The sequence below is a fragment of the Hakea prostrata genome, chromosome 6 (assembly GCF_041222555.1).
Source record: "Hakea prostrata isolate BN-2017 chromosome 6, UWA_Hpros_2, whole genome shotgun sequence".
Taxonomy (NCBI): Eukaryota; Viridiplantae; Streptophyta; class Magnoliopsida; order Proteales; family Proteaceae; genus Hakea; species Hakea prostrata.
The window spans coordinates 21,710,733-21,728,614 of NC_142605.1; the positions used below are offsets into that span (position 1 = coordinate 21,710,733).

Below are 17,882 nucleotides of genomic sequence, written 5' to 3' on the forward strand. Positions count from 1 at the left end.
TTATGACAAGATTAATTTTAATCAGAAAGTGAGAAAATAGCACCAATTGGATTAACGAGAAATGATTGGTAAATATGGCTTGAGGATTAAATTTAAATAGACATTGTACTATACTCTATTTATTCCTAAGATGACAAATAGATTGAATGATTATTAATGGATCTTCTCCTAGTGAATACATCATTGGTTACCTCACTGACCCTAGCTTTCAAAAATAGAATAGTAACAAAGCCACCAACGTATGGCTAGACCTTTTCAAATTATTCTTTCGGTCTTCCCTAATTTCCCTTTCTCAATGTCCATTATATATTGGCCAATCTATTGGGATAGTATTGAAAAAAAAATATAATTCATCAAATAGTGGGGGAAATAAATGTGAAAAGATGAATAGAGATTTTGACCATGTTAGACATATTTGAGGTATGACATATACCATTTTTTATTTTCAAATGATCACTCAAAATGTAATAAACTAACTCCCACATATTTGTGTATAGTCAAAGATTTGCGACGAATAATTACAACTAAATGTTCAACAAGGGTGTGCATTTCATTTCATGCTTGGCTGTGTCTAGCCACATATACATGCCATAACACACAATAGGTGCCATTCATTTTCCAAAATATAACATAAGATACACATCACCCTCATTTGAATTTGGTTCGGATAATAGTACCTTGATCCCCACCACCATACACATTTATGGGGAAGTCCTCCATATCAATGTTCAGAGGTGGGTCCCCCCTTTCATATGTGTCGTGGAGGGGATGTTAGGGGTAGTGGTATCCTCTACCATTGAGGGTAGTCAATCCTGATTCCCTTCTCCACCCCACTTCATCCTATCACCTTCATTATGAGTATTGCAACTCCTCACACATCACCCTTAAACAATATTTTGTTGTATACATCCTCATTGTGATTATTACAACCCCTCACACAACTCTCACTCTCTCTCTCTCATGTGAAGCCCACAAACTCCCCCTCCCTCCTTATAGCTTCTCCTACCCCTGCAGCAACCCTTTGCCCTGACCTCTACCCTCTGCCATCTCCTATCCAGCACAGCTTCCACTCTACCATAAGCTCATGTCAAATATGAAATTCATATGCAGTAAAATGCCATGCAAATCTTTACAGTACCTCCTACTAGACTCAAGAGTCAATCTACAAGAACAAGGGTTTAATGATTAACCTTACCATTGGCCAAATACACCTAAAAACTGATGCACTTGAAAGGGAAAGCAGAAAACTTCTTTCTGAATTTGGTAGAGCTCCAAGTTAATCTCTCTGAGTTGTTTGAATTGCCTGGAACTTCAGTAATTTTGCTTTGGGTCATACGCATTAACCGTCAAGCGAGATTTCGGACCGTCAGATTTGAAATCTTGGTCAAAATTAAATTTCGACCAAAATTTCAATCTAACAGCCCAAAATGCTTTGCTTAACCATTCTACGCATTAAATGTGCAGGACTGAAGCAAAGTCCGAACTTCAGAACTCAATTTCTTCTTTAGATCAAAACTTTGACATTTTCGGGATGTAGTGCATGACACTTATAGATATGCTTGGATTTGTCAATGGCAAAGAGGGAGGTGTCTCCACTGTCAGTGTAGCCCTTTCATACGATTCCCTTGAATGAATTTATATTCTCTTATCTTGCTATTCCCTCACTTCAACTAAAAACACTTGTGAGGGTAGGGAAAAAGATAATGAGGTCAGCTATTCCTATATGTTCTATTACTAACCTAATTTTCTATGAAAACAGAGGTAAAACTAACAATTATCTGAAGAAAAGAGATCACAAGGCTCAGATTCTATAAGAGTACCAGAGTCTGCCCTCACTGCAAAACAGTGAGTTAACAAACATATCAGACCTTGACTTCTGAAGGAAATTCACAGGAATCAAAACAGAAACTGAAGAGCAAATGCAAAATATAGGAAGTATCTCCCAGAACCACCTGCTGGCATTATCATCCTCGCTCAGGGACTGCAGTAGAACCTATTTAAAGAACAAAAAACTGGTCATATTCCTTTGCAAACTGAAAAATATACAGAAATCAAGGATTTAAGGTTTACCAAAAAGAAAAACTAGTCTTACAGGCATTCTGATATCTTCTATACAAAAGATAATTTCCACCAAAAAACATGGAATTAAAAAAACAGATGTACCACAAAATGTAGGAAATGTGAGTAATAATTTAAAGATAATAGATTGGCTGCCTGATTGCGTAGTCCCTACACCAGCATAGGGGTGAAGAAGAAGAACACAAGCAGGGCAATATACATGGATGATATATATTTTTTTATTTCGAAATGGGTGGAACACTAAAATCATGAATTCTTCTCAATGGATGCAAGGCTACACTATCAGGTAGCATTCCTGTTCCCCAAAAATTTTACAGTCAATTATCATCTTTTTTGCATAACTACATTACTTCAAAAGTTGACATCAACAGATTGCAAACAAAAGGGGAAAAAGAATCATGTATTCATTCATCCGAAAAAGAAAGAAAAAACATACACTCAACATCCCTTGTTTATGTACGCTATTAGATCCATCCATACCTTCACAAAATTTAATGTGGCATGTGTATCACACACCGTAAACACTTCCCTTGCATCATTAGGTCAAAAGCCTTATTTATGTCCTCAAATTGTAGATTGTGTGTGATAAACTGATCAATTTGGATTTCCTGCATACAGAAAATTGCAACAATGACAAATATTTAATCAGAAAATGAGGAAAGGACCTACTAATAACCTAAGTAATCATTGTATGGACAGCAGCACTAGACTTTGTAAACTTCAACTAGGTCTGGTACAGAATAATACATGAGCAACTCTGTCCAATGTTGATATGTTGAGTTTCCTCAATGGTTCACAACAACCCTGTCCAATGTTGATATGTTGAGTTTCCTCAATGGTTCACAACCAGTTGTGTTTGGCAAAATAAATCTCTAGTAGTTTTCTTCATCCTATACCTGAAAGGCACTTACTGTTGCATTTGTATGTCTATGTTGTGCCAATGATTTATGCCTACCACCAGCACTAGCGATAAATCGGTCCACTCGGTGTGCAGGGATATGGGATAATATTCTTCAATAGATTTGGGACATAACCTCACAGATGGATGAAAGGGCCTTACAAGAAAAGCCTACAATCCCCCAAAACTTCATCTGCTGGCCACATGCAAAAATATGGGGCAAAACTGAATGTGGCCAAAAAATTAGTTTAGAAAACAGAGTACTGCTAGTACTTAGCTTGATAAAACTTGAGTCTTGTAATTAACTCCATGGATTCACGGTTGTAGGGAATCCCCTAGTTTATTTCCTATATTTTAACATAGGGTTTTAAGTATTTCAGCCTATGCAGTAAAACCCATGGGGAAATCTCTAGTAGATAATAAAAATAGTAATTGAAGCTAGGTGGCTGATTAGTTTGGCTTTGGTAGCATATAATAATATTAATCTAGTAAATCAGCAAACAAAAAAGAGAGAGACAAGGGAGACACTGAAGAGAGTGAAGAGACAGGCTATTGGCTAGAAATAGAAATAGAATACCTAGTCAATACCTCTAGTGTATCTCAAATAACTACTGAAGGTGCAACTACCAATAAGGACATATATAAAGCAACTAATTACAATACTACCCATAATTAACTGACGATGAGAATTACTAAATGGGGAAACCTAGAAGGCTTCCACACAAGCAGACTCTGGGTTGGGGGGGGGGGGGGGCATTTTTTCTACACAGCCTTACCCCAGCAATATTTGCTAGAGGCTGTCTGATGCCTTGACCTCAGGCTACAACTGCGGTCCACCAACCATTGTGCCAAGGCCCGCCCCTATAGATAAGACTTGCTAATAACACTCAAGAGATGGAATATGGTTTTTCTACCAAAGTAAAGAATTGAGAATACCATTTTCAGTTCACTTCTGAAAATAACATATAGGAACACAACAAAAACATAAATAGATCCACCATGCTTCTGAACCAATGAATAGTTGGTGCAGTAAGTCTTACCTTCCTTAAATACATGTCCACTAGAGATGGAAGATCAGATTTGGGTTTCCACCCCCCAAATAGGGAGCCTTTTAAGGTTCTTCCTGAAAGCAGTAATCCATAATGAGCTGTGACTTCGGGTTTCACTTTTGGCACACCAAGAGTTACAGTCAAACCCCAACCCTGGAGATAAAAGAAGACAAAAAAAAAAAAAAATTTATAGTCTTTTAACTTCTAAAGATTGTTCAGAGATAAAATACATAAAAGAAGTTCAGAGGTGGAAAATAAGATTACATCAGAACATGATTGCAATGCTGTAGTAACCACGCTAGTGTCACCAACACACTCAAAAGAATAGTCGGCACCTCCACCAGTAATATTTTTAACAACCTGAAAAGAAATATCATGAACGTCTCACTTTTAACCAATGCAACCACATCATTCTGGCAGAGGCTAGTGCAATTAATGACTCAAGACATTATGATCCCAGAGATGGAATAAATAATTAACAAAGTTGGAAAAATAGGATGATATCACACACCTAAAATTGGTTTCTCAACCTCTGAATCACATGATTCCAACAGCCTGAGCACTTTTAATTTCAATAAAGTCAATGCTTGCATTATTATTTATTGCATTACCATGTGCATCTTTTATTTGTCATCCCCTTTTGTCCTCCCATTACATTCATGATGAAATTAAAATGTGTATTCTGTTGCATAGCTTTTGATGGAAGGGAAGTACCTGGGAAACAGGTTCTTTACAATCATCTGGATTGATAAAATCCGTTATCCCAAAAGCCTTCCCTGCACCAAGAAGAGAGGCACTGCTTTAAAAAAACTACAACTCTTCAGTTGCATTAAGTATATAAGGCGAAGCAAACAAACATGGACCAAAGTTACCTATTTCATGCTTGTCAGAATTGGTATCCACACCAATTATTCGACGTGCCCCCCTTAATTTAGCACCTTGAGCAATCTATTTGCATTGATGTACACCAAAGAACATTCATCAAAATCAGGTCAATAGAGTTGGAGCTCTCCAGAAAACAGCTTAAAAATATCACGCTGAGCTGATGAATACTTACAGAAAGACCTACAGTACCAAGGCCAAAAATTACTACATTTGATTCTTCTGATATATCTGCAACCTTCCAAGCTGCACCTAGACCTATTAAAATAGTGATAAAAGTAAAAAAGACTATGGAAAGCCATGAATAAATGTTTACTTTTGGACTTCTCTTTTGAGGGAAAAAAAAAAGTGATCCATATGGACTTTGTATTTCTTTCATAAATAATCACAATTTGAGTGATCAATAAGTAAAATGCAAGCATAAAAAGGAAAATAAAGACTAGAGCTACATTTCCACGGAAATTACCAATGTACCTTGATAATGAGAGTGATTTGTATTATCATAGCACCAGCTAGCCTTACTTTTCTACTACTAGTTGTGATTCTTTGTAATTCTGTAGATGGCGCAATGGCAAGTACAATGTACAACAATGATAATAACTCAGCCTTATCCCAAAAAATTGGGTTAGCTACATGGATCACTTTAATATGGAAAAAACTGAGAACACAAGGGGGCAATATGAAGTACATTTACATAAAATGGAACTAGAAGTATGTTCACAAGCATACCATGTACTAGTAGTTGGGATTCCTTGTGGTTCTGTTTATGGGGCCAATACCCAGTATCTTCTCTCTAATTATCTCTTATATTTTTTTTTCTAAATGTTTTTTAGAAAGAAATATGTTAATCCATAATATTGTATTTCTATGAATAAAATAAAGGAGTTTTAATCTCTATAAAGCCCAAACAAGATAGTTATGCAGTGAATAACACATATAAACCCAATCAATCTATATTCCCAACCTGGTTATCTGATCCCTATTTCAACGCATATCCACAAATACTGACCTATATCCCCAAATCTAACCCATCTGAATTGTGGAACCAAGAATCATTCCGAATGTGCCAATCTCCATCATGATGCCACCTAAACCACTCAAATAGCAATCAATTACCCAAGCTCTCCAACTGAAATTCAGCAATTTGAACTCCTACCTCAATAAAACAGCCAATAAACCCTAAACCCTACCTGCTTTCTCTTCTCCATACATACCCCCAATAATGGGAGAGACCACCAGGAATGGTGTTGTGTGGAAGTGTAAACGTCCCCCCCCCCCAACCTAAACCACAGTCCTCTAACAATGCAGTACCCCCCCATTTCAGATATACTCTCTCCGTCTCCTACCCCCACCAACCATCCTCCAAAGACCCAACAAAGCAAAAAAAAAAAAGGAAGATGTCCCTCTGGATAATTGGTAATAATGCTTCAATGAGCAGAACTGCAATAATGTTGTGAATGGTCCAATTAAATTATTGTCAGAATATTAAAATACAAAAAGCAAGATGGGAAAGGAAAAATGAAATAAAATAGCAACTATCTGACCCTCTACTGATAATATAAGGAAAAAGTATCTTATACAAAGTAACTTACCTGCAGCAACTCCACAACTAAGCAGGCATATTTTCTCAAGTGGAGCTGTTAAGCTGACTTTGACAGCACACCCTGAGTGCACTACGGTGTATTCACTAAAACTCGAAACAGCACAATAGTGATAGATAGGCTTCCCTCCTATTGAGAAACGGGTTTTCTGATCACTGTGCATCAAACCTTTCCTTTCAAGCCCCAATACTTGACACATGTTACTTTTATCAGATTTACAATGTCTACATGTCATGCATTCTCCACTGAACAATGTAAGCACATGGTCACCTTCCTTAAATTCAGTCACTCCTTCTCCAATGCTTTCAACAATTCTGTGAATTTCCAGAGCAGCATTCAGTTCCACAGTTTTTTTTTCTTTTTTTTTGGATGAATGAAGATATCATTACCCAAAGTCCCAAAGGGGAAGAGAAGAGAGGAATGCACAAGTAAAGGGGGATTTTTTTTTTTTTTTGGGGGGGGGGGGGGGGGGGGGTTGGAATGAGATCATGACTCATGAGAAAGAGGCATAGCTCAGCAAGTTAGAAGAAGAACAACCAAAGGAAGATGCGGTTACTTGTATCCTAGCCCTCTAACAGCTTCTAACCAAGGTCATATTTGGTATCAAGTAGAATCCAAGGAAAACTGAACTGGCTTTCAATTGGACCAACTGCACCATGTCAAATCAGCCCAGCTGGTCTTCTAGAATGGCCATAAAGAGACCTACACAGCTCTTAGTTTGCCTTACAGTGAATGACACTGGATGATCTTGTGGGTCCCAAGACTAGAACAGGTGAAGATTTTTAGAAGGGTCAATTTTGTCTACCTGTGCGGAAGTTAGGAACTATTTGTTTCTATTTTTAGTTAGGTCCTAGTTACCATTAGTTTGTTTCAATTTTAGAGCTGGAAATCAGTTCTATATTCCCAGTAAAGTTAGTTTCTAGTCTAGTATTCATGTGTGTGGCTGGATTACAAAGCCTAGTAGTTGTAGAAGTTGGATACTATTTTAAGGAGTAGTAGTTTGTATATTTTATGTAGCTAGTAGAGCAAGTACGGCAGCAATATAAATATGTAAGGCTGTATTCAGCAACCCCTCCCCCCTTCCAAAATCTAATAAATTACACTGATTAACAAAGCTTTGCTTTAAGCTTATTCCATTGTCCTCTCATGAGTGACAAGAAGGGCTAGGCTTTGCTGGAAAGCTAAAAACCTAGGGTCTAGGGAACCTAGCTGCTGAGAGCTAAATCCAAGGGCTGAAGGAGCCTTGCTTTTGAGAGCTGTTGACTTGTTGTTGCTGCTAATACTGTCAACCTGAGGGTATTTCACTCCCAAGTTACTGATATAGGCCTGCAGCTGGTCTTCCAATTGAACCAGGTTGATGACAAAATTTAATTGGTTGCAAAATCCATTTTACATCTCCTCCATCCCTTGAATTCCTCAGAAACCTCCATGCTAATTTTCGGTCCACCTCCATCATAGTTGTCAAGGTGTTGTTGCCTAGGCATCCAAGCACTTTGGTTGTGACAAGGCATCCCAGACACCTTGACAAGCATAGCGCCATGACAACTATGACCATTGTAACTGGGTAATGATCAATCATCTCATAGTGACTTTGCATGCTGTGCTCAGTTAAATTAAGAAAATCATCAACTGAATGCTCCAGATAAGCAATGAGATTTACCACATGCCATAGAAGATCCAGACCAGTTTAGCCACATGACATATCAAATTCAAAGCATCTCATCAAGTATGAGAATCTGCCTAGTTATGTATGTCTAACATTTGGATATAACTTGTCTAAAGAGGGAAAGTTGGTGTTTGGTGTTACAATCTCTTACCTTTGGTGGGAATAGAACCTTAGAAAATGGACTTCCAACTTCATATCTCTAGACTGGATTTGGTTGACTGTCTGCTTTGACATCTCTGCTAGGCTTCAGAGCCACCCCATACCCAGTTTTGGGCACCCCAGTGAACAGGTTGACTGTCATTACCTGTGGTTTAGGCTCTCCCCTATTGTTGTCTAGTCAGTTGTAACCTCCCCTTTTTTCCTTTCTCTTTGTGTACATTCCTTGCTTTTCTCCCCCTTGTTGGGATTTTTGTAACCACCCCTCTCCTATTGTCATCTAGTTAGTTGTCACCTCCCTTTTTTTCCTTTTCTCTTCAGTGTACATTCCTTGCTTTCTCCCCCCATGTTGGGATTTTTGTAACCAAACCCCCTTCCCGCCCCCCCCCCCAAAAAAAAAAAAAAAAAAAAAAAAAAAAAAAAAGAAAAGAAAAAGAAAGGACTAGTCCAAAGAGAGGAAAAGGAGAAATAGTAGAACATACCCCGACGCTTCATGGCCAAATATCCGAGGAAATAAGGGAGCTTGTGCCTATAAGAAGAGAAACATTAGGTTAGGAATTTGACAGTTCCAGAAAATGAAAGGAGATTTATATGGCAAAACATATAGGTGTAACTGCCACTTTTTTAGAGATAGGCAATCATCCCTATTGACAGGCTATTCTTTTAGCAGCTTTTTCAGTAATGCATCAAGAATGTTGAAGAAGATGTCTAGCCAGATGATACAAATTACAAGAACTACAAGAAACATTTGGGTTTGATCATGATTGGTCTTGGGTTTTTAGTAACTTTTCAGGTTACCTCTATTTGTGACCGGATTGGTAAGCTTGTCTTTTGTGTCATGGTCCACCATCTATGGTGGGAGAGTAATCTCAGGCATTGGACTTCCAAATCCCGCTCTCTAGACTTGATTTGGAACACTATCCACTTTGATGTTTCCTCTAGGCTTATCTCTATTCCCCACCCCCCGGTTGTTGATTCCCCAAAGAACAAGCTCATTGTTGTGGATTCCCCAAAGAACAGGCTCATTGTTGTCTCCTGGGGGCTCAGCTCCCAATTCCAATCTTCTCTCAGATCCTCCCCCTCCCTCTTGGATCTTTCTTGAAGTTCGGCATTTCGTTTCTTATTTAATTATTTATTCATCCAAAAAAAAAAAAATAAAAAATAAAAAAAACTACAAGAACATTAAGAGTGTATACATTCTGGTTGAAGGATCTCTATATTAAGGGATTGTAGTGTCTAAGTAGTTTCCAAGTAGTTTACTGTTATTACATAATAGCATCTAGGCATGCCTTCACCAAGGACATAGCACACACACTCCACCAAGTGTCATCTAGCAATTGAGATAGGGCTGTTGGATAAAGGTCGTCTATTCACCTGTAAAGTTCATCTTAACTTAGTTTGCCTTTTAAGTTAACGCAAACAAGGCACTCTTTAAGTATTGACAAGCTCATAGACTACCAGGGGATTATAGTGGAATACAGACATGCACAGGAGGTTTGAGTACATTTTGAAACATTTTGCTGCATCCCTGATCAATCCACATTTCCCGAACACCCAATGGTCAACGTGGACAAAGTAGAATATCTTCCCCCAAGCCTTTGATTTTCTTCTTTTTTTTTTTTGGGGGGTGGGGGGAATGAATAGAACCATGAATCGTTCTTCAGCTCATTTAAACAAAGACGAACAGTAGCAGAATTAATGAGTCAAGAGTCGGAACCTTAGATTCCCATTGTGTAATGTCACTCCGGCAAAGTGAGGTGCAGACGACCTTTATACGAATCTCCATTGGAAGCGGAGGATCAAGGTCCACCTCCTCTAAAACTAGAGGCTCTCCAGGTCCCCAAGCAACCGCAGCTACAAAAGAACCATAAAAGACTTCAAAATTCTAAGCATCTAATGAATCAAACAGATCACAATTGAGAAATGGGTCGACATTTCATTACCTTTGCAGGAGATAACTCGAGGGTCTTTGATGGAAGACATGGTTGCAGGCCAAGAAACCCAGAGAGATGAAGAAACAACAACAGAGTAGAAGCAAATGGAGATTTTAGTGAGAGTGGTTCAGAACTTTGTTGGTGTGGTGGTAGGTAGGTGAGAGAGGCTCAAGGTAAGAAGCAACAACAGTTCATACCGGTCTCTCTAGCTCTAACGCACTTGTGTTGGTCTGGTGGACCAGGTGGTAGGTGAGAGAGAGACCATAAGGCATCAGTGAGAAGTAATCTACATTAAAAGAAATAAAAAAGGATATATAATATAAACGATTTCCCATGGAAAAGCGGAGAGATTCTGTTCTATGATAATGGTGCCATGGTAGTTCCTTTTTTTCGTTCTCTCTGCCTTCAGCCCTTTCATCGTTATCTTCGTCGTTCTTCCTGGACAGTAGGGAAAAGTGGCTTCTGTCTTTCATTTCACAGTCGCCAATTTAGCTATTCAACTGCCAACAATGATAACAAACCTTTCCATACATGTCTCCAATATCCTCAATCATCACTTCCCTGCATCGAGGATTTCAATGACACTCAAGATCTTTCATGGGCTTCGACCGTTCCATCCCAAATTGGAGTTAGTACGATCTGCTTTCGCGTTCGTGAAGCTTATCACCAACAAGGCCAGAGAAGAGCAATGTCTTCTCCATTGCCTCTTAAAATCGATGAGTCTCTTTTGACCCACGGACAGTCTCTTACGATTGTTGCCTCTCTCGCCGACACGGATGGTTCGATGGTGGCGTTGAGTTTCTTCTATTGGGCTATCAGCCTCTCGAAGTTTCGTCAATTCATGCGCTTATATATAACCACTGCTGCTTCATTGATCCATCTAGGCAATTCTGAGAGAGCCCACGAAGTGATGAGGTGTATGGTGAAAAGCTTTGCTGAAGTTGGGAAGTTGAAGGAAGCTGTCGATATGGTTATTGAGATGCAAAACCAGGGCTTGCCTCCTAACGTTCACACCTTGAACTTTATCCTAACGCTAGCCGTGGAATTAGGCCAAGTAGAACTTGCGGAGAACGTGTTTGTGGAAATGTATAAGAGAGGGTCCTCCCCAAATGCTTGTAGTTTCAAGTCAATTATTGTAGGTTTTTGCAGGATCAGTAATGTCTCTAAGGTGGAGAAGTGGCTAAGAGACATGATGGCTGCAGGCTTTGTGATAGATAATGTGACCTGTACCTTGGTCATTGATGCATTCTGCAACAATGGTGATGCAAATAAGATATCCGGGCTCTTGCAAAAGATGCATGAACTGGGGTTTGCATTGAATGTGATCAATTATACAGCTTTAATTAATGGTTTGTGCAAGAGAGGAAATATTAAGCAAGCATTTGAAGTTTTAGAGCAGATGGGAAGGGAAGGTTGTAGGCCAAATGTATATACTCACACAGCATTGATCGATGGGCTCTGCAAGAAAGGTTGGATAGAGAAGGCATTTAGGCTGTTTCTGAAGCTCATTCGGAGCAATAACTATAAACCAAATGTGCAAACATACACTGCCATGATCAGTGGCTATTGCAAGGAGAAGAAGTTAAACCGGGCGGAGATGTTGTTTGCTAGGATGCAAGAACAAGGATTGGTACCAAACACCAACACGTACACAACTTTGATTGATGGGCATTGCAAAGTAGGGAATGTGAGTCGAGCTTATGAGCTGCTAGATAAAATGGTTAATGAAAATTGCACCCCCAACATTAGTACATATAATGCAATTATCGATGGCCTCTACAAGAAGGGAAGAGTTCAGGAGGCACATGATCTGCTTCAGGCAAGCTATGCCTATGGATTGCAACCAGATAAGGTCACATATACTATCCTCATTAATGAACATTGCAGGCAGGGTGAGCTTACCCGGGCTTTGCAGTTGTTTTACAAGTTGGTAACAGGAGGCCTCCAGCCTGATATGCATACATACACCTCATTAATTGCAGCATTTTGCCGGCAAAGAAGAATGCAAGATAGTGAGAGGCTGTTTGAGGAAGCTGTTGCACATGGCCTGCTACCAAGCAAGCAAACTTATGCATCCATGATCTCTGGGTACTTTAGAGATAGAAATGCCAGCTCTGCTTTGAAAGTCTTTCAGAAGATGACTGAGGCTGGGTGTCCTGCTGATTCTATCACTTATGGTGCTCTAATAAGTGGGCTTTGCAAGGAGTCCAAATTGGAGGAGGCTCAGAAGCTTTATAATGCTATGATAGATAAGGGACTTTCTCCTTGTGAAGTTACTCGCCTCACTTTATCTTATGAGTATTGCAAGAAGAATGAGACTGCCACTGCTATGGCTATCGTAGACAAGTTGGACAAGAAGTCCTGGATTCGCACTGTCAATACTTTAATCAGAAAACTTTGTAGTGAGAAGATGGTAGACATGGCAGCGTCATTCTTCCATAGATTGCTGGATAAAAACCAGAAAGTGGACCGCATAACTTGTCTAGCCTTTATGACAGCATGCTATGATAACAACAAGTATTCAGTTGCTTCTGAAGTGACTAAAAGGATTTCAGAAGCCCACAGTTAGCAAGGCATCATATTGATTGCATACATGTTTGTTTGCACCTCACAAAACACCCCCTGACCTCCCTCCAAAAGAAGGAAAAATGGAGAAAACACCACGCACAGACGTACATGAAGAAGAGTGTGGAGGTAATGCAGGGCATTTTCAGCCCAAGACTAGAAACTGTGGGCAAGCTGGGAGAGCCCCAATCCAGCCCCTGCATGGCCAACCAAACATCAGTTGGCCTCCTTGTGTAGCCTCTATGCTGGCCAAGTTGACCCCGCTGCATGGTGGATTGAATTGGGATCCACAACCCTGAAACTCTTTAGAATACCTAGGAGTCTTTTAGTATTGCTTAGTCTTTATTTGTTTTCAGTTGTTGCCTTCTTTTCCATTTGTAAACTTGGTTATTGAGTCTTTACCACAAAAAGAGCTTGGTTATTGAGTCGCTTGAGATCCTAGGCACATAAAATATTTTTCTAAATCTCCCTTGCTTCTCCCTCATGCTTTTTCCATCTGGTATTTGAAGTCAAAGATTATGTTCTGACTTTTCCCTGTCCGTCTTCCCTCTCACACATTATTCTCTCCTACTGTCTATTTTTACCACATCTTTTTTCGTCTCATAGATTATTCTCTCCTTCCTATTTCTTCGATATCTTCTTTTTCTTCTCTTGAACCTACACCACATTAAATCTTCAATTTCAACTGACCTTTCATCTTGTCCAACATCTGTGGTTCTTTTCCCAAGAGAATAATAATATGAGATTCCTTGTCCTTGTAAGCCAATGAAATTGCCTACTTAGGAGTTTGGGTGCACCCCGCAGTAGATGAGGAATGGAAAAGTTAAAGTTGGTGATCTTCAGCACCAGAGAGAAGTTGTGTAGCTAACTGAACTGACAGCCCAACTACATTGCTTTTTAACCAACTCAAAGCATGAGGGGAGATCAAAGAGAGGCACATGATTACTGTTGCCAGAATAGTTTGCTTTGATACTGGATTTGGATCTTGCAAATACATTGCATCGGAGCTGATAGAGGTATGCTACCTGATTTAACACAGAGCCATCAGGTGGATGTTATTTGAAATCTTGCAGGAGAATGGCCTTACTAGTTACTTCCTATTGGTTTCCTTCCCGCCTTATCACTGTTTATTCAAAATATTTAATATTGGATACTGCTTATTCTCATAGCTCTATGACAACTGGTATGTCCCTCTTTTCCTAGCTTCAACTGATTTATTAAGTTGGTGATGCCTTGAGCTGGGAATCTTGTTGTGGTCTACATTTATCAAAGATGTGATTTGACTTGAGCTGTAAAATTATTTGAATATTTCAGCTGGGCTTCTATTTATTCTAATCATTCCAATTTGGTAGTGGAAAAAGTATTTGACCAGACTTTCTTGACTTCATCAATTGAACTTAATTGTGGTTTGTTCTTGTTTCCATCATGATTCTGGTTTGTTCTATGTATCCTAGTCTTTTCAACTTGGGAGTGGAAAATATATTTGACCAAACTTTCTTGACTTCATCAATTGAACTTTTTTTTTTTGGACGAATAAATAATATATTAAAAGCAACAGGCAGCCCAACAAGAGAACATTACAAAGAGGTTAAAAAAGGGGGGGGGGGGACGAGCAAGGAGCTCAAGAGGGGGAGATGAGATGCAGCTGAGGCCTCAGAAACTAACAATTAACCTATTTCTTGGAATGTCGGCAATAGGGGGATGAGGAAGGGGGAGCAATCTAGAAGAAATATCAAAGAAGATGGCTTTCCAAATCAAGTCTAAGGAGCGAGATTTGGGTGTCCATCTTCTAAGGTTGTGCTCCCACCAAATGGAGCTCAATTGAGCTTAATTGTGGTTTCTTCTTGCGTCCATCATGATTCCATTTTTGGGGTGTTTTGTTAGTGTTGATGTTGTAATTGTTGTCTGTTGTTATTTTTCTTGCAAAAAGTCTTTAACTATGCGTCAGAGATTGGATGCATTAGTAACTCTTTCATACCATTGGGTTAGCTGTCATATTTAAAAGTTGGATGATCTTGACAACAAAAATCATGTCAATACATACAGCAGTAGTGGGAGGGGTTTCTTATACCAGAGTGGTCTCTGTAAATCCTGTTTACTTTCTTATGGTTCCCATCCAAATTTACCCATGAAGGAGGATCATGCCTCACGTAGATTCATATAGTTCCTCCTTCATTTGAAGTTCTGTACATTTAGATAATATTGTAGATATCTCAATTTCTTGATTCTCCAGACTGCCTATAGGTAGCTGCTTCTAAGAGTACGCCTTGGTGGGTGGATTGCTGGGTTGCTGTGTGTATATGTTGTTTGTGCATCGGGGTGCATGTTTGCTTGTTTTTGGGTATGACCTTGCAACCGAAAAGGATCTCAAAGGTCAGCAGTTTGAAAGTATACTTACTAATATCTTTAGAGTTGTGCTTTACGGAATCCAAATCCTTCTCAGTTTTGTGCTTCAAATCTTTCCGTTGGAGACCAAACCAGCTGGTCGAAGTTGGGTTTTCAATTTCTGATGGCAAAACGCGAGAATTCTGATAGGTTGAGTAGAGATTGGATTAACCAAATGCTCACAGACGATGAGCTATGAGTGATATTGTTGCAGTTAGAGAATAACCAAGGATAAAGAAGTTTTTGGGCTGGTCTGCTAATGATGGCTTCTGCTGCAGAGTATGGAGAGGAAGAAGATCTGTTCTCGTGCAGGTCCCTCGATGCTTCAGAAAATGGCAGCAAGGTTCACTCGTCTTGTTGAGTTAGATCTTTGTGCCTCTCGGTCGTTCTATCCTGGTGTCACCGATTCTGATCTCTCTGTTGTTGCTGCAGGGTTTAGCTACTTGCAGGTTCTTAGTCTACAGAACTGTGAAGGTAGTTTCTTTGAATTTCCTTTTCTGGGATGAATGCTTCTCTGATTCTTTGTCCATTTAATATCTAGAAACTTTTGGTGGGTCTGTAAGGAATTTAGCTTTTAGTGTGGATAAAGATGATATTATGTTTGGGATGGTTGTTCAATGGCAGTGAATATATTGAGGCAATTCAAGTTTGAAATGGTTTTTGCAGTTAGAATAAATAAGACCTGAAAAGTAGAAGCTTTCTTATTCGAGTTGTAGCAAGTTATAGAGAATTAAGGAATATTTTATAGGTGAATTGGTATTATCAGGAGAACCAATCAATCCATCTAACCCAAATTAGCAAACCAGATACCATGAACAAGAATTTTAGTTGCAGGAATTTCCTGGAATAGTTGATAAATAATATAATTACGTATGCATGTGTCGTGGTGAATCTGGATTCTCAATTTCCCACTCACATGGTCAGATTCATAACAAATGCGGAATCCAAAAACAAAATTCTATTATGAGTGAGGGAGAGAGTATGTAAATTCCTACATTTTCAAATTTTTTTTTTAAAAAAAAGAAGATTTTGAATATAGTTTGGACTAATGTTTTGAATCTAACTATGTGAGATGAAAATTTTTCTCCCCATGTAGGAACACCCATCCTATTAAATGAATATATATATATATATATATATATATATATATATATATATATATATATATATATATATATATATATATATATATATATATATATATATATATGATTTTTTGCATGGATTGTCATTTCTATTGATGTAATCAATATCTTCAAAATGACCAAATGGATGAATTACCTATATCATATTTTCTGATCCCTCATAGCTAACAAGATCAGCATGTTTGTATAAATAACATTGCTAATCCTATGAGGCACAGTAGAACAAATATTTAAGAGGTTCATTTTAATTTTGATTTGCACTAATTGAATGATAATCAATATCTTCAAAATGACCAAATGGATGAATTACCCTATCCTTATGTTTCAATCATTCCATCATAGCTAACCACACTTTCATGTCGATTTGTAGCCAGTGAAAGCCATAATTTCAAAAAGCTATGCATTTGCAACAAAAATCACTTGTCAAATAGTTGTTTAGGCTGAATCCTGATTCATCCACAATTATGTTCATCTACATTTTAAAGATTTTCTCATCTCTAGATTTGAAATCTAATTTGAATCTCTAGATCTTTCTCAACTGATTTTTTAAGGAATGTTGATAAAGAATTAGAATGTTGTTGGTCTCAAACAAACAGTTTTTAATTTTGAAGTTAATCAAGTGTGCGAAAAGAAAAAGAAGAAAGAAAAAATAAATCCCTAATAGGAGACATCAAATGAAAATCATATTAATAGGAGACATTAGATGAATATTATCATATTACTATTATAAAAACATAAACTCATAGAGAATGACTTACATTTAACTTATTTATGGGAGCAACTCCCAAACCAATTAAATATATTAATTAAAATATTAACAATTTTTTTAATTTATAAAATATATTGATTTATTTAAACACTCATAAAAAACCAATGAATCTATTACACTCTCTCTTCTCCCTCCTTAAAATTCTCATTTCGGATTTAATTTCTCATGTACGTACTCACATTCACAAAGTATTTAAGCGATTGAAGAAAACCAAGGGAGAAATTTTCATTTTCTCTTTAATTTCTCATGTAACTACTCACCTTCCCAAAGTATAAACTTCTTCCTTTCCCTCTCTTTTTTTTTTTTTTTTTGAGAAACTGTACATCTAACTCTAATAATTTCTCATATCAATGAATCTTTTACACTCTCTTTTTTCACTCTTTAAACTTCTTATTTCCTCTTTTACCAAAAAAAAAAAAACTTATTATTTCCTCTTTAGTGTCTCGTGCATCTATTCTAATACATTCATAACTATAAACTTCTTCATCTCCCTTTTTTTATGAGAAACTGTTTAGATGACCCCAATAATTTTTCATTAAAAAAAAAAATAATAATAATAAATAAATAAATAAATAAAAGAAAAAGAAGAGGAAGAAGAATTACCTTCCACTCTTAGGATTATTTGATTCCAGAACAAGATCTTGTTTCAATCTTTATTTTATCCTTCAATATCGATTGAGCCTTCTCCCTATTTAACATTTTTGCTTCTTTCTCCTATTCATAAAAAAATCTCTCATTAAATTAGGGAAAAAA

General features: G+C 37.9%; 2 protein-coding genes across 2 annotated transcripts; one reads left to right on the plus strand and one right to left on the minus strand.

Moving 5' to 3' along the window:
- Window positions 1-1,606: 1,606 nt before the first annotated feature.
- On the minus strand, window positions 1,607-10,360 carry LOC149012591 (GroES-like zinc-binding dehydrogenase family protein). The gene is made up of 11 exons (XM_089158457.1): window positions 10,275-10,360; window positions 10,049-10,185; window positions 8,814-8,860; window positions 6,501-6,823; window positions 5,084-5,166; window positions 4,899-4,974; window positions 4,741-4,802; window positions 4,291-4,386; window positions 4,018-4,179; window positions 2,560-2,687; window positions 1,607-1,993 (listed from the first exon to the last, which is right to left on the minus strand). The coding sequence occupies exons 1-10, from the start codon at window positions 10,312-10,314 to the stop codon at window positions 2,571-2,573; spliced, it is 1,143 nt and encodes a 380-aa protein (XP_089014583.1). The 5' UTR covers window positions 10,315-10,360; the 3' UTR covers window positions 1,607-1,993; window positions 2,560-2,570.
- Window positions 10,361-10,638: 278 nt separating this feature from the next.
- LOC149012592 (Pentatricopeptide repeat (PPR-like) superfamily protein) lies at window positions 10,639-14,227 on the plus strand. The gene has a single exon (XM_089158456.1). The coding sequence runs from the start codon at window positions 10,639-10,641 to the stop codon at window positions 12,832-12,834; it is 2,196 nt and encodes a 731-aa protein (XP_089014582.1). The 3' UTR covers window positions 12,835-14,227.
- Window positions 14,228-17,882: the final 3,655 nt, after the last annotated feature.